Below are 13668 nucleotides of genomic sequence, written 5' to 3' on the forward strand. Positions count from 1 at the left end.
CAGTTTACATGTGCCGCTCCTCAGGCAAGAAAAAAACCCGGCCCAGCCCTGCCCGGATCCACCCCAGCCACGGCGCCTCCGCTCCCCCCGCCGGTGCGCGCTCGCCAGGAGCCGGCGAAACCCCCGCCGCGCAGAGGCGAGGCAGCCGCGCAGATCCCGCGCGATAACCGCGGGCGCGCTGCCCGGGGCGAGGCCTCTAGGGACCCAGGGCCGCGGCTGAGCACTGAACCGAGGCCTGCACCGCCGTCCGGCTAGGGCAGAGACCAGCCGAGGGAGCCGGTGCCCGGCGCACGGAGCCGGGGGTGCCGGCAAGGGCAGCCGGGGAGATACAGAGGGCGGAGGGGTGCTACGGGCCCTCCAGTCATTCCCTTGCAGGCTAGCAAAGCGCTGGGAAATGAGATGCACATTTACCCTTGACGCTATGCACGCATGGCTGAGGCTCCAGGTTAATTGACACTTAATGGAAATCATGCCTATGAATATACTTTCCATCATTTCACCCTTGGTGGACGTCATTACCGAGGCAGAGAGATGGAGGGGAAAAAAAAAAGGAAAATATGTGGATGATCGGTTAGCACCGCTCGGGGACGCGGTCCCAAAAAAGCGAGCCCTGTTATACGAAAGGAAGGAAGGAAGGCGGTGCCCGGCAGGCTCTGCTCTGCCCCTGCTCCTCGGGCAGGCAGCCATCGAGGGGGCCCGAGCCTCGAGAAGTGCTGTCTCCAGCCCTCTCTTCCCCGCTTCGTCCTGCGGTGGGAACCGGCTTTTTGGACAGACACCCCAGGAGGTCGAGTCCGCCCTATTTTGAAGAGAAACGAAAAATTTAGGTGAAATATAATACGGGCCCCGCTAGAGCCACGTGTGACCATCTGGTGTGAATTGACAAAAAATACTTGTGGTTACATAAAAGGCATCGCAGGCTCCTTCCCCATCACACTTTGCTCCCCCACCCCCCGACCTCCCCTCCTCCATCACAATTAACTTTCTTTGTCTAGGTGACCAGCCCTGCTGCCCAGCACATGAGTGCCCGAACGGGTGCTAGGCCCGCAGTGACATCCGCGCCCAAGCAGGGGCCCGGCAGCCTAGAACACAAGATTTTGGAGGCCGGGAGAGGCTCAAGGACAGCCGGGGAACAGGCGGGTGGGGGGTGATGGAGTGAGAGAGGCCTGGAGAGGGCACACGGATTTTTAATGCTACAAGGACAGATAGAAGCAAAAGCAAAACGCCATAGCAAGAGAGCAGCAGGAAGGCAGGAGGCCAGGCCAGGCGGTGTGTTGGTGGAATGGCGGCAGCAGGGAAACAGCCTCACTCCGCAGAGAGGCGCGGAGGGTCAGCATGGATGCTTTCCGCATCCACTCCAGACCACCCGCCCCCCACGTGCCAGCACTGCCACTCGCATGGAGCTGCAGTCCCATCAGCGGTTCTCCGCGCCGGGGGGGCGCGCAGAGCAGTAAGCGGGACGCGGAGCGAGAGGCGCGGCGGCGGCACTAAAGTGGAGCGCGGGCGCCCTCTGGCGGCATGCGGCGGCAGGCAGCGCCCTCCCGCCCCGCGCTGCCCGCAGACTCCTCGGCCCCGTCGCCGTCCTGTGGTTCTGCCAGAAATCCAAAGGGACCCTGCGGGACACCGGCCGGCTCTGCACTGCCCCGGCGGGGCCTCAGCGCTGAGCGGTCCTTCCTGTGCTCGCTGGTTCTGGGATGGTTTTCATTCTTTTTATTTTTCCTTTTTTTTCTTTTCCCTCCCCCTTTTTTTCACTTTTTTTTTTTTTTTGTCAGCCGGACTTCATAGTGCCATTTTCTTAGCACATTTCGGTGACCCCCTTTTATCTTTTTTTTGCCAGTGCTATAATTAACTACATACAAAGAATGCGCCTCGTTTACACATGGCAGCCAGCAAAGATGCCTGAGCTTTGAAGACCGCTGCGATCGCGTTTTCAATCGTGTTTCCCCACGTATTACACCACGAATTCTCCATGTGTGGTAGTTTCAGAGTTATACGTTTTTGTAGTGAACATGTTATTTTGTTTGCCCGTGCATTTCTGTATTTATGGATTGATTTATGTAAACGAAAGTAAAGATGGATCTTTGTTCATCCTCCCCCCCTTCACCACACATGCCTGTGAATTATTCGGTATGATGCGTGCGCACGCGACTACGCATATGTACAAACATATATTAACACAACCAACGGGTAGCAATTAAGTTATTGTTCAGTTTGACACAAAAAGTCATTTCCATGGAAAAACCGCGTTTCGGCGTTCGAGCCGTTTGGTTTTCTTTCTGCCATTTTGAAACAACGCACACCATATTAGAAATAGGTAAACAAAGGCGGGAGGGGGGGGGGGGAAATAGACAAGGTAGAAACTGTCAATCTGCCAGAAATAAAATATTTAAAAGAGATGCTGTGGACTTGACGACAATCTTACCAGAACCTTTGCTGGAATCAACTTAATAGAGTGTTGTGTGGCAAGAATATTGTTTATGTGTTGTTAGTTATAGATCACCCCCCTCCATAGTTATTTCTGCAAACACGGAGGCTAACGTCGCAGTGGAAGAAACAATGAAATATATTTCAACAAATCAGTGGACTTTGTAAAATCTCTCAGTTCAGTGACCTTCGGGTCTTTTTTGAGTCTGTTGCCTTGGCCCAAAGCTGACATATTGAAATTTATAGTCCAAGATTTTAAGACCTAGTTCGTCTGGATTTTTTGGCCTTTCCCCCCCACCTTTAACAAACACAAACATCAAAATAAGGTGGTTTCAAAGAAAAGCGCCATAGCATATCGTAAACTCATTAGGTCCAGACGTCTAGCCATCTCAATGGTTTTATTATACCACGGTTCTTCCTGTTTTAAAAGAATTATAGGTATCTTCTCCACAATGGATGGGAAGCAATGCAACACCTTTTCCTGGCACTGCAGGCTTTTGCCCTTTTTTTTTTTTTACAGAGGTAGAAAACATTAAACACCAGGTCTCTCAGCTCTCCCCTTATTCTTGAATTAACCGAACTGCTCGTAAATATTTACGGGTCCTTCATTTTAATGGTTGCTCTTTAAACAAAGCATTTTTTACAATGAACTTCATCTCAATTATCTTGATAAAGTCATGTGGGCTTATAAATGCAGAAGGCAGGAGACACGTTGCTAAATGAGCTCTGACAACAAAGCCGAACGTTTGGAAGCAGCCGAGTCCCCCCAGAGCCCTCCAACCTCCAGATTAACGAGCGTAGAGGTTGGAAGAGGCCCCCAACAATAAAAGAAGTTTAAGCGAGTAGGCACCATTTTTTTCCATTGATTCTGGAGGACCGGTGCGGGAACATTTCCTAAGTTGTCCCAAGAGGTGGCTGGTGTTTCAGAGAGCGCTGGTAACCCAGGAGCTCGGGAGGGGTACGCGGCCCGTGCACGTACACGGAGAGGCCGGAGCCGGCCTCGCCGCCGCTGCCCTCCAAGAGCAAACGTCGATTAGGCGAGAGCGGAGAGGAAGTGATTTTCCTCCGGCCTTTGTGGCTGCCAGAGGTGCTGCTGGCCCGGCAGCGAGGCCGGGCTTTCCCGTGGCCCCGGGCCGGCAGTGCCCCGCGGGAGCTGCGCGGTAGGGTCGGCGGCGCGGATAGCATCGCGAGGGGTGCACAGATTTGTCCTCTCACCGCAGCGCTGTCGTTCGGTCACGGCAGACTTTATTGTGTAATAACTGACAACAATTACAACAGGTCCGTAGTTCGAGACACGGGGCGGTTAATTAACACAACAGTCACCGGGGGCAGGGACGCCAGCTAGCCGGGGAACCGCGAGGCGTTAGGCCTATTGCGAACGGCTTCAGGGATGAGACAACCTCCTACCAGTGCACTAAAGGTGTGGGGGGGATAGCTCGTGGCCCCTCTGTGGCATCTATTGCGAAGGAGCGAAATTCAGACCTAGAAAGCAGAGGTTTTGTGAAAGGGTTCCTCTTAGTAAATCGTGGAGAACACAGCACCCCAATTGATTTAAGCCACTGTAATTTAATATATATTTTATTACCGTAATTATAATTAATTTCCTTACCTTTATTTTGGCATAGTAACTATCTAGACTACATCACTTTTAAGGAACATGTCAAACATTTAACATCAGATAGAGTTCCCAAAGCTAACGTGCACTCACAATATCAACCAAACGGTCTGGGAAGGAGGAAGGGAGGATGAAGCGACTCTGCAAAACACGTTGGCGAGCAAGACAAAATTTCCCAAAATACCTGACATAGACCACGTTTCACTTCTAGCTAAGGAAAAAAAAAAAAAAAGAAAAAGAAAAAAAGAAAAAGGACCAGATTGATTTAAAGTTCCTGGGGGAGATGGGGGGGGGACCGGGAGGAGGAGGAGAAATGTATGTGGGGCTGAGAGTACAGGGGGAGAATGAATAAAACCAAACCAACAAAAAAAAAAAAGAAAAAAAAAGAAAAAAAAAGAGAAAAAAGAACAGAAAAAGAAAGGAAGAGAAAGACCCCTCCCCCCCGGAAAAAAAAGAGGAACTCGTCAACCAAAAAACCCAAATCCAAAATAAAACCCAAACCTCCCAAACTCAAAACTAAAGCAGTATTCCCCAACTGCCTTTCTACCCCAGCGTTAGTCTCCTTTATTTCCTTTCTCCTTGTTCATCTTTTTCATTTTCATTCTTCTGTTTTGAAACCAGATTTTGACCTGTCTCTCTGTGAGATTTAAAATCCTAGCTACTTCGTAACGGCGGTCTCGGGTGAGGTACATATTAAAGAGAAATTCTTTTTCCAGTTCCAGAGTTTGATACTTTGTGTAGGGACAACGCTTTTTCCTTGTTGAACGAGCGTGGATCCAGTTTGCTGCAGGATTATCTGGAAGAAGGGTGGTATATAGGGAACGGGGGCCGGGAGGGGGGGGGGAGGAGAGAGAAAGGTCGTTAAATTAATTTAACGAAGGATGGACTGTTTTCACAACTTTGGAGAAATTATCATAAAAGCCTTAATGCCCCAGTCTGTTTACTGTACAAATGATGTCTTGATGGTAGGTGGTTATGTGGAGTCTTTTATGGGTGCTTGTTGCTGCTTGCGCTGGGGTAGGCGTCTAGACGTTTTTATAGGTTAGTAAAACTATCAGTTTTGCACATTCGAGCCTTACAGGTTTCGGCAATAAATCAAAGGAACAATTTCTTTCTTTCTTTCCTTCTTTCTTTCTCTCCCTCTCTCTCTGCCCCTCTCTTCCTCTCTCTCCCCCCTATTTTTCTTTTTTTTTTTTTTTTTTTACTTACTTGGGTCAAGTTGCTGCTGTTTCTCCTCCTTCAGATCGCTGCTCGGGCTAGGGTTGTGGCTGCAAGCGGCGGGGTCCTTGGAGCTGCCGGCAGCCGCCTTCTCTCGGGGCTCCTGGAGGAAGGAGCTGCACGTGTACTCGGGTACACCGATCCCCTGGGACTCCCGGGACGAGGAGCACTCAGTCCTTTTGGAAGAGGAAGAGGAGGAGGAGGAAGACGAGGAGGCGGCTGCTCCAGTCTCCGGCTTTATCCCGTAGTGGCGCCCGTTGGAGGAGCCGGAGCTGGAAGCGGAGCCGCCGCCGCTGCCGCCGCCGCCGCCGCCGCCGCCCGGGAAGCCCGGGAAGGGCTCGATCCAGGAGCGCACGTAGCGGCCGGCGTCGGCTGCCCCTAAGTGGGGCTGGTGCATGTAGGGGTGGTAGATCCCGGTCATTGCCGCAGACGGCTGAGGGTGAACCGTGGACCAGGAGGTGGAGAACACGGTGGATTTTGGTGCAAAGCTACAGGAAGAAAAATCTGAACTCTCTGCAACACCTGATGGCCTGGAGGTCGCACTGTGACCTCCCTGGACGAATCTACTCCCGTAAACTTCTTCGCTTTCATGGCCTATGAGAGAATCGACATAATAGTTACTTATGGTGCCACTAGACGACATTTTAGGCTTCCCTCGTAGTCATATAAAAGGTTACACTGTTAACTGTATATGATACCCTCCCGGAGAACAATCGTAGTATTTTGCAGACTGCAACCCTCAACCATTGGTTGCGCAGCCCACGTGATCATATTTACCAATACTGCGAGTAAATCAATCCGCTAAACTGGGGCTGCTGTGATTAAAAAAAAAAATCATCATCAACAACAGCCCCGCACAGCGCTCCCGGACCTCGCAGGGGCCGCCCGCTCTGCCCGCCCTGCCCGCCTGCCCTGCCTTCCCTGCCCGCCCTTCCCTCCTTGCCCGTCCTCTCTGCCCGCTTGCCCACCCACCCTGCCTTGCCTGCCCTGCCCGTCCTCGCTGCCCGCCCTGCCTGCCCTGCCTGCCCGGGAGCGGCTGGCGTGGCCGCTCTGGCAGCCCACGGCCGCGGCGGGCGCGCACTATTTCTTCATCTCCTTTGAGTGATTTCTGCCATTCATTTCTTAATCAATGAGAGGCAGGGTGTTAAAATAAATTCAACAGCCTTGGCTTGCTAATCACACTCCAAGCTGCTGAGGAAACCCGCTGGGAAAGGGGGATTCTTGCCTGTAAAAACAAACCATCGCAAGCTGGGACTGTAACGACTTCTCATAAAACAGGAAAATGTTACAGTAAAAGCACATTGCGGTACTTCCATATTTCAGAGCATGTGCGGGTATTATTATCCGCTCCCCCCACACCACCCTTTGACAGAAAGTTTCCATGGAAAGGGTACACTTTTAAAAAGAGATGCCCATTTTGTTGTTTTAAAACAGGTGGAAGACCTCTGTAATGATTTTATGCCTTTCAATAAAAATTTTATGAGGTGTATTTGATTATAGATTAATGTGTCCCTAATAAAACGGACGGATGGAAACAGCAAAGCCTCTGTCTCCAAGCACAACTGACGTGTGGCTCAACACACGCTCCTGTATCTGCGAAATTTCGAGGCTATGCAGCCCCAGAGCAGCCCCCCTGGCCGTGCCCAGCGCTGCCCAGAGGAGGCCGGCGGGCTCGGCTGCAGGTAGCTCCGCGGCAGCAGGGCAGGGGCCGCGCAGGCAGAGCTTCCACTGCCCCCCCTCCCCGGCAGAACTGACTCCTCCGCCCCTAGCTCGTGGGGGAGCTGGGCCGGGATGCGCTGGCCACGTTCAATGCCTACGTGAGATTTTTGCCCAGTTTGCTTTCTTTTCCTTCCGTCCTCCCCTCCCCCCTCTCCCTGCCCCGTTACCCTTCCCCGAGCGACACGGTGCCCAGTTAGTACGGAAAACCAGATTACCCATGGTCTTCTGCCCACGCCTGCTCTGCCGAGCGAGGGACGGCGGCTGTGCCGGGATCTGGAGGAAAGCACACGGTTAGTGGGGAGCCCGCCGAGGGCACCAGCGACAGCAGCGCTGCGAAAACACTTCCTACTCCCGGGCCGTTATGAGGAAGGGACTGAAATTCCTGTTTATTTAATGATTTATTACTCTCTGGGGTTGTTTTCTTCCTTTTTTCTTCTCTTTTTTTACTTTTTTTTCCTCCCCCCCCCTTGCTATTTGTTTGTTTCTCTCATCACACTTTAGTATTTTCCTTTATGTTTCATACTTCTATATTTTTTTCTCAAGAAGCTGAGTTTCTGATATGGCGAAAAGTTGTCCCATGCTTTACACAGATAAAAATTGATAAAGCGGTCAAATTAGAGCGAGTCTCCTTTTTTTTCTATATACATTAAACACTTGGTATGGAGCCAGCTAATTACTTCCCACTGCTGAAACTTCTTTGGTGATGTAGCCAGTATCTTTAAAAGGAAATAAAAGACGGTTCAAATGCATGCAATATTTAAAGATTTTTTTTTTGGGGGGGGGCGTGGGTGCGGGGGCTGTTGAGCACCGGGTTTTTTGTTTGTTTTCGAAACGAGAGCAAGCACAAAATACCTACGGGCTTGCGGCTCCCGCAACATCAAAATTATGATGTTTTGGTTTGAGGAATATATATCCCTGCCCTAAGAGTGAACGCGCACATGAGGAAGTATTGGCCTAAATTTAAGTACTTAATTGATATAAATTTAAATCTCAGCAACAAAAGAGCAAAATGCAACACCACCAGCTGCAACGTGACCAGTGCTAGTGCCACCAAGTCAGACAATGTTGGCACTATCTTGCGTTTAATTTCTTGATTTACAAACTGCTTAGGGGAGGAATGGGCGCTAATGGTGAATGAGCTGGTTTCCCAGCGCAAACAGTAGCGCTCTATTTTTCCAGTACTGTTTGAAGGTGAAAGTATGCCCAAGTATTTGCACTTCAATTTGGAGTCATGTTCATTTGCAAGCCATTTGCAGTTCTGCTGAGTATTTCTGCTCACACAGGCACTCACCCGCTCCCTCTCACACACGCACCCTTCCTCAGCAGAGCCCTGCGAATAACATTTTTCAGCTATGTACAGAAAGGGTTAAGAGTCGTGAACGTCATTATCTGGCTGTGTTCTACTAAAATGGAATTGCGTGAAATAAAACGATCTCTGAGTAAACAGAAACGGTGCAGGCTGACAAAAGTAGGTCTGAAGAGGCCAGTGTACTTTTGTAAGCACGTTTGAAGCGTTTCTGCTCAAAAAAGCCAAACTTGACAGACGTTTGAGGGAACATTTTCACATCCACCACCTTCCAAAAGCTCTTGAGCTGATCAAGAGCCGAACTCCTTAACATTTATCTTATGCCCAGCTTTGCATTTGGCATGTTGGGATTCTTTTAAGAGAGTAAAGACACGGAATCAAAATCTACACATTGTAAGCACGCGGTGACTGATATTTTTTAAATCAACATGCGAACGTCAAATAAAATGACATACATATTGCTGACAGCTTGTAGTAGAAAGAATTTTTATCACTTACCATTTATGAGTTGATTGGATGAGGATGTCCAGTTGAGGTCATAATATTTTAGTACGTTTTTATTTTTGTTTCCTTCCCCCCTCTTTTTTTTTTCTTTTTTTTTTTTCATTCAGTTTGTCAGACTGGGAACATCACACAACATTTTATCAATTAATCATTTGTTTACAGGCACAATTATAAATGAACCAGATTTACATCATTTCCCGCCCCAGTCTCCACCCCACCCCTAAAAAAGGAAGGGGGAAGGAAAAAAAAAAAAAGAAAAGAGGGAGAAAGAAAGAAAACCAGGCAGATACACACAAAGACCAGAAAATGGCAAAGAAGGTACATCAGTCCAAAGAGCTGCTCATAGAGAAAGATCAGGAGACCAACCTGCATCTGTACTTTCAGTATTTGTAGAAAACCAAAGGAACCGCAGTAGTTTACAGAGTTTATTGCATTATACATGCAAACAGAACATGCACAAGAAGGACATATTGCTGCTGAACGACTACTATTCCACATATGCACCACAAGGAAATGTCTACAATGGAGAAGAAGGAAATATTCCATTTTACGAAGGACAATCTCGAAGTTCATTTGCGAGGATAGTTACCTTATAATGTGCTTCTCTTTCCCCCGCCCCCAAAGTTTCCCTCCCCCCCCCTTTTCTTAAAGTATTGAATGTACTCCAAAGGTTATGGCCCGTGTAACAGCCCCACATAAATACCATTTTGTTAGTAAAAACATGAAAAAGTCACATTGCTTGGATGTTCGACAGTTCCAATAAGTTAAGACCAAATGATAATATTCAATAATAGTTACCCTGCATTACGATGAGAACAAAAATAAATTACACGTGCTAGGTTTTATATATACTCATCATAGTAATACATATTCACTTGCAGCGCTAAAAGAAGGACGAAAAGTCACATTCTATCAGAAACAAAACAAACCAAAACAAAACTGGGAAATGCCGGGTTTTGCCACAGTCTCTCCTGCCTTTAACAAGTGGCGGTGCTGTGCCCACTCCTCACTGGTGCCCCCCCCGGGGTTAGGGTTTAAGAGAAGGTCAGATTAGCGGTCAGTTCCCGGATTCGGTTCTCCCTGCTCATCTTCTTGAGCTTCATTCTGCGGTTTTGAAACCAAATCTTGACCTGCCTGTCAGTGAGGTTTACGCTCTTACTGATCTCTAGACGGCGCTCTCGAGTGAGATACATATTGAATAAGAACTCTTTCTCTAATTCCAGTGTTTGGTGTTTAGTGTAAGGACACCTCTTCTTTCTGCCACTCTTTGCAGTTAGCCAATTGCTTGTTGGAGTATCAGACTTGATTTCCTCTATCAAAATCAAAGAAGGAGAAGAAGAAGAAACAAAAAATCAAAAATACCTCAGTCTGTTAGATTGTACCCTTGGCCATGACCCCTCCTCTGCAGTGTCTGGCAGATATGGTGGATGCGGGCACTAAACAGGGCTCGGGTGCGGGGTGGGCACCGGGAGGGGACCCGTTGCCAGGCTGGACTTGCCCGGCCCTGACACCCGGCCCCTGCCTGCTACCGCCCTGCACTCCTCCTGCCCCGGCCCGCAACTGCCTCTCCACTTCTCAGCTGGCGTTCAGCATTTTAACAATATTTAACCTGCCATCAGCCCCATGGCCGGATTTTAACTGGTCTATCTCCGCCATGGGCGCCTCGGGTTCCCACGACAGTTGCTAGGAAAATATCCCAATCACAAAATCCCCTCTCTCTGTATTTGGGAGCAGCATCTCCCCAGCCACCAGCTGAATTACACAAGCACACCTAGGAACAGACATGGCCGTTTTGCCAGCCAAAAAGACATAAAGACATACAAGAAATTAACACCCTCAGCTCGGATTTTTTATCTTTTTCCATTTTCTTTCTAGATTTTCTTCCCACCACAAAGAAATTTGCCCCACATCAATCTAGACCCAGGATGTTAAATATAATTCAGATAAAGATAATCTCCATGCACACGTAGGGTAAAAATCGACCTAGAGGTTGCAAAGTACATTTTGATATAAAAAAAAATTCCCGTTTCGGGGTTCTTCGAAACACGCCATCCAAAAGGAAGGCTTTAGTGCACTTTTAAAGCGAAAATAAAATCAGATTACACCACCTTTAGCTTCCAATCGCATTTCAAAAATACTGTAGCACTTTTGGAGACAAACCCAAGGTTATCTAAAGCATCACACTGAAACATTCCATCTTTGGACCAGGCAGATAGCGAGCTGCTGCTTTCATTGTGCGTTTATTTCCAACTTTACCCAGCCTGGTAGCACCTATTCCTCACCTATTTTAATAGGATCGTAATTAACTTTAACTGCAATCAAACCGCAGTAAGGCTCAGTGAAAAAAAATAAATTAAACAAAAAAAATCAGCGAAATCTTACGAGAGAAAACTTGAGCTGGTCGTATTTTACAACCTCCAGACCTGCTTTTTTTAGAGGTATGGGGCTGCTTTTGGCTGCTGCAGCGCACTAAGGAGCAGACGGCTATATTCCCCGTATCACGGAGGCTGTCTGCAGGTCTGCATGCACGGAAGAGGCAGACCTCTACAGAAAATCCCCGGACCCTTTAGTGTGGCATTTTTTTTCCTGCCAAAATCTTCAGCGACACAGCACCTGCAGCCCGATACTCCTTAGCATTAAATGTGATGGCTGTGATGCTCGTTAGTATATTCGAGCCTGCTTTATGGTGCTGGTGTGTTGGAGTTACACCACGGCACGGTTTAAACTCGGTAATACAGACCTTTACTCTCCTTCTCCTGGACTTCTGGGCTTGACACGGAGCCTTCGGGCAGGCAGCTCCGCTCGTCTTGCAACGTGGACTTGGGCTCGGGACTTTCCACTTGAGAGACTTTAGCGGTGCTGTCTTGGCTGTTCGGGTTTTCATTCATTTTCTTTTCCAGCTGAAGTTGAGCAGATATCTGCGGTTTGGAGCTGCCGCGAGGGTTTAACTGTAACATTACAGTTGAACTCGTTTCAGGGCTATTATTGTACTCTTGGGTTTTCCCAGTGGCGTAGGTCTGGCTCAGTCTAAAATATCCTGGGACGGGAACCTCTGGGTTCTCAATGGGGCATGATTCAGACACCAGCCTCTGGTAGGAAGGGACGTCTGCAGAAATGAGTTTGGATCTCTTATCGGAATACATGCAGCAATTGCTTTCTTCTTTAATATTTGTAGTGAAGGAACAAGTGGGGACCTGCTGTGTAACAGGTTGCTCTATTCGACAAGATCTGTTCGGGTCTGTCCAAGTGTCTACTTGAGGTATATAAGGATGTACATTCATACCCATATTTTGGTGATTAACTTCTCTTTTAGCCAGAGACGGAAGGAGTCCACAGGTTTGCATCCCATACGTCCCAATGTCTGTGCTAGGTGGCATATACATGCTGGCGCTGTTGGAGTAGAAACTGTCACTCCTGCACGCACTGATGAGAGAATCTACTAAAAAAGTATTAGCGGCAGGAGAGCTGTTGGGAAAGGACATTTTGGGGCGGAATTTGAGGAAGAGAGATTGTGTCCTTTGTAGGCTGACATCTCTAGGAAAACATTCCCGTGTAATTGCGGATGCCTCCGCGCGACCACATGACAGCCGGGCCAATGGCAGCGCCCGCCGCCCCGCGCCCCGCCGCCCCGCCGCTGACGCGCCCCGCCGCGCCGCCCCGCCGCGCCCCGCCGCGGTCAACAGCGACCCCTAGGCCGCCGCGCCGGCACCGCACCGCCGCGCCGCGCCCGCGCTGCGGCAGCCGGGCCGGGCCCCCCCCTCCCACCGCCGCGGAACCTCCGCGGGTGCGGAGCACACACAGCCCCCTCCCACCCCCCCCCCAACACCACCTCCCCGGGTGGCACGGCTGGCTGAAAACCAAACCGCCGCTTGTCTGCCATGGCTCCCGTAAAAGCCCCGCGTCTGACAAGTGCGGGGACAAAAGGTTGCGGGATTTATTAATGCGTATTAAGGAGAATCAGGGGCGATCAATAAAACCCTCATCTACATTCTTGGGCTACTTGGTAATTTTCTTGCTTCTGAAGCTTTTTCCAGAGTTATACCCTCTGTTGCCGCGCACGGGAAGATATTTTATTAACAAATCAATCCAGACTTTGTAAAGGATAAGATTAATAGTTAAGATTTAGCATAATGGCGTTCGCGTTATGAATTATTGAAAATTATACTATTGATTTTTTTCCTTGCTGCTAACCGAGAAGGTCAATTTTTGTTTTAACACAAATTGTCAAATATTAAAATCTAGACTTTTGTCATAACTCGAGTTTTATAGGGAAGCCACATTCCTAAAATTATTTTACTATGCTCTCGCCCGACCGCCTGGGAAAAGGGAAAAAAAAAGAAAAATTAAAGAAATTAAAGAAATATTTAAAAAAGAAAGTGGGTTTTTCACTTGCCCTGGAAACCGAAAGCATCATAAAGATAATTTCTCCTGTAGTGTTGCTCATTAAAAAGCATACAGAAACTCATAGCCTCACTGCAACTCTTCCAGCAACTTTTTCTTTCCATGTCTTGTTTTGGTTTTGAAGGAGAATGACAAATGCATCTGTATGATAAAAAGAAAAGAAATACCGAAGGCAACAGCAACTGTTTACATGGCAAACCAGAGTTTTCCGCCCCAACATTTTAAACCTGTTTTACTGTTTCCCCCCCAACTTCCTACCCCTATCTACACCCGCATCTATTACAGTTTAAATAGTGACGGCACAAACTGTTTATTACTCTTTCTTTCTTGCTTTTCTTTTTTTTATTCCCCCCTCCCCTTTTTTTCTTGTTGGGTTTTTAGTGCTTTTGTTGTGTTCTCTTTTGGTTTGGTTTTGTTTTTTTTGGTGTGTGTGCTGTTTTGGTTTGTGGAGGGGGTTATTTTCTTTTTTCTTTCTTTTTTTTTT

General features: G+C 48.4%; 2 protein-coding genes across 4 annotated transcripts; both read right to left on the reverse strand.

Annotated features, from left to right (window-relative positions):
- Nucleotides 1-4486: 4486 nt before the first annotated feature.
- HOXD9 (homeobox D9) lies at nucleotides 4487-8846 on the reverse strand. Of its 3 annotated transcripts, XM_031052246.1 has the most exons (4): nucleotides 8778-8846; nucleotides 7189-7246; nucleotides 5246-5848; nucleotides 4487-4832 (listed from the first exon to the last, which is right to left on the reverse strand). In XM_031052246.1, exons 1-4 carry the CDS (start codon nucleotides 8778-8780, stop codon nucleotides 4591-4593), a joined length of 906 nt encoding a protein of 301 aa, XP_030908106.1. In that variant the 5' UTR covers nucleotides 8781-8846; the 3' UTR covers nucleotides 4487-4590. The 3 variants fall into 3 exon arrangements, with proteins under 3 accessions (XP_030908106.1, XP_030908107.1, XP_012985414.1); XM_031052247.1 differs by lacking the exon at nucleotides 8778-8846 and having other exon boundaries at nucleotides 7189-7318; XM_013129960.2 differs by lacking the exons at nucleotides 7189-7246; nucleotides 8778-8846 and having other exon boundaries at nucleotides 5246-6021.
- Nucleotides 8847-9195: 349 nt separating this feature from the next.
- On the reverse strand, nucleotides 9196-12366 carry HOXD10 (homeobox D10). Its single transcript, XM_005152584.4, has 2 exons — nucleotides 11524-12366; nucleotides 9196-10095 (listed from the first exon to the last, which is right to left on the reverse strand). Exons 1-2 carry the CDS (start codon nucleotides 12263-12265, stop codon nucleotides 9818-9820), a joined length of 1020 nt encoding a protein of 339 aa, XP_005152641.1. The 5' UTR covers nucleotides 12266-12366; the 3' UTR covers nucleotides 9196-9817.
- Nucleotides 12367-13668: the final 1302 nt, after the last annotated feature.

The sequence above is a fragment of the Melopsittacus undulatus genome, chromosome 8 (genome assembly GCF_012275295.1).
Source record: "Melopsittacus undulatus isolate bMelUnd1 chromosome 8, bMelUnd1.mat.Z, whole genome shotgun sequence".
Lineage (NCBI taxonomy): Eukaryota > Metazoa > Chordata > Aves > Psittaciformes > Psittaculidae > Melopsittacus > Melopsittacus undulatus.

Excerpts from the sequence above, each read along its gene's own strand:
- HOXD9 (XM_031052246.1), bottom strand. Across the intron at positions 5,849-7,188 it reads GCGTGGGCAGAAGACCATGG|GCCATGAAAGCGAAGAAGTT; the intron begins GTAATCTGGTTT and ends ATTCTCTCATAG. Across the intron at positions 4,833-5,245 it reads ACAGCAGCAACTTGACCCAA|ATAATCCTGCAGCAAACTGG; the intron begins GTAAGTAAAAAA and ends CCCTTCTTCCAG.
- HOXD10 (XM_005152584.4), bottom strand. The coding sequence starts at position 12,265 with ATGTCCTTTCCCAACAGCTCTCCTGCCGCTAATACTTTTTTAGTAGAT. Across the intron at positions 10,096-11,523 it reads CCAGGAGAAGGAGAGTAAAG|AGGAAATCAAGTCTGATACT; the intron begins GTCTGTATTACC and ends TGATTTTGATAG.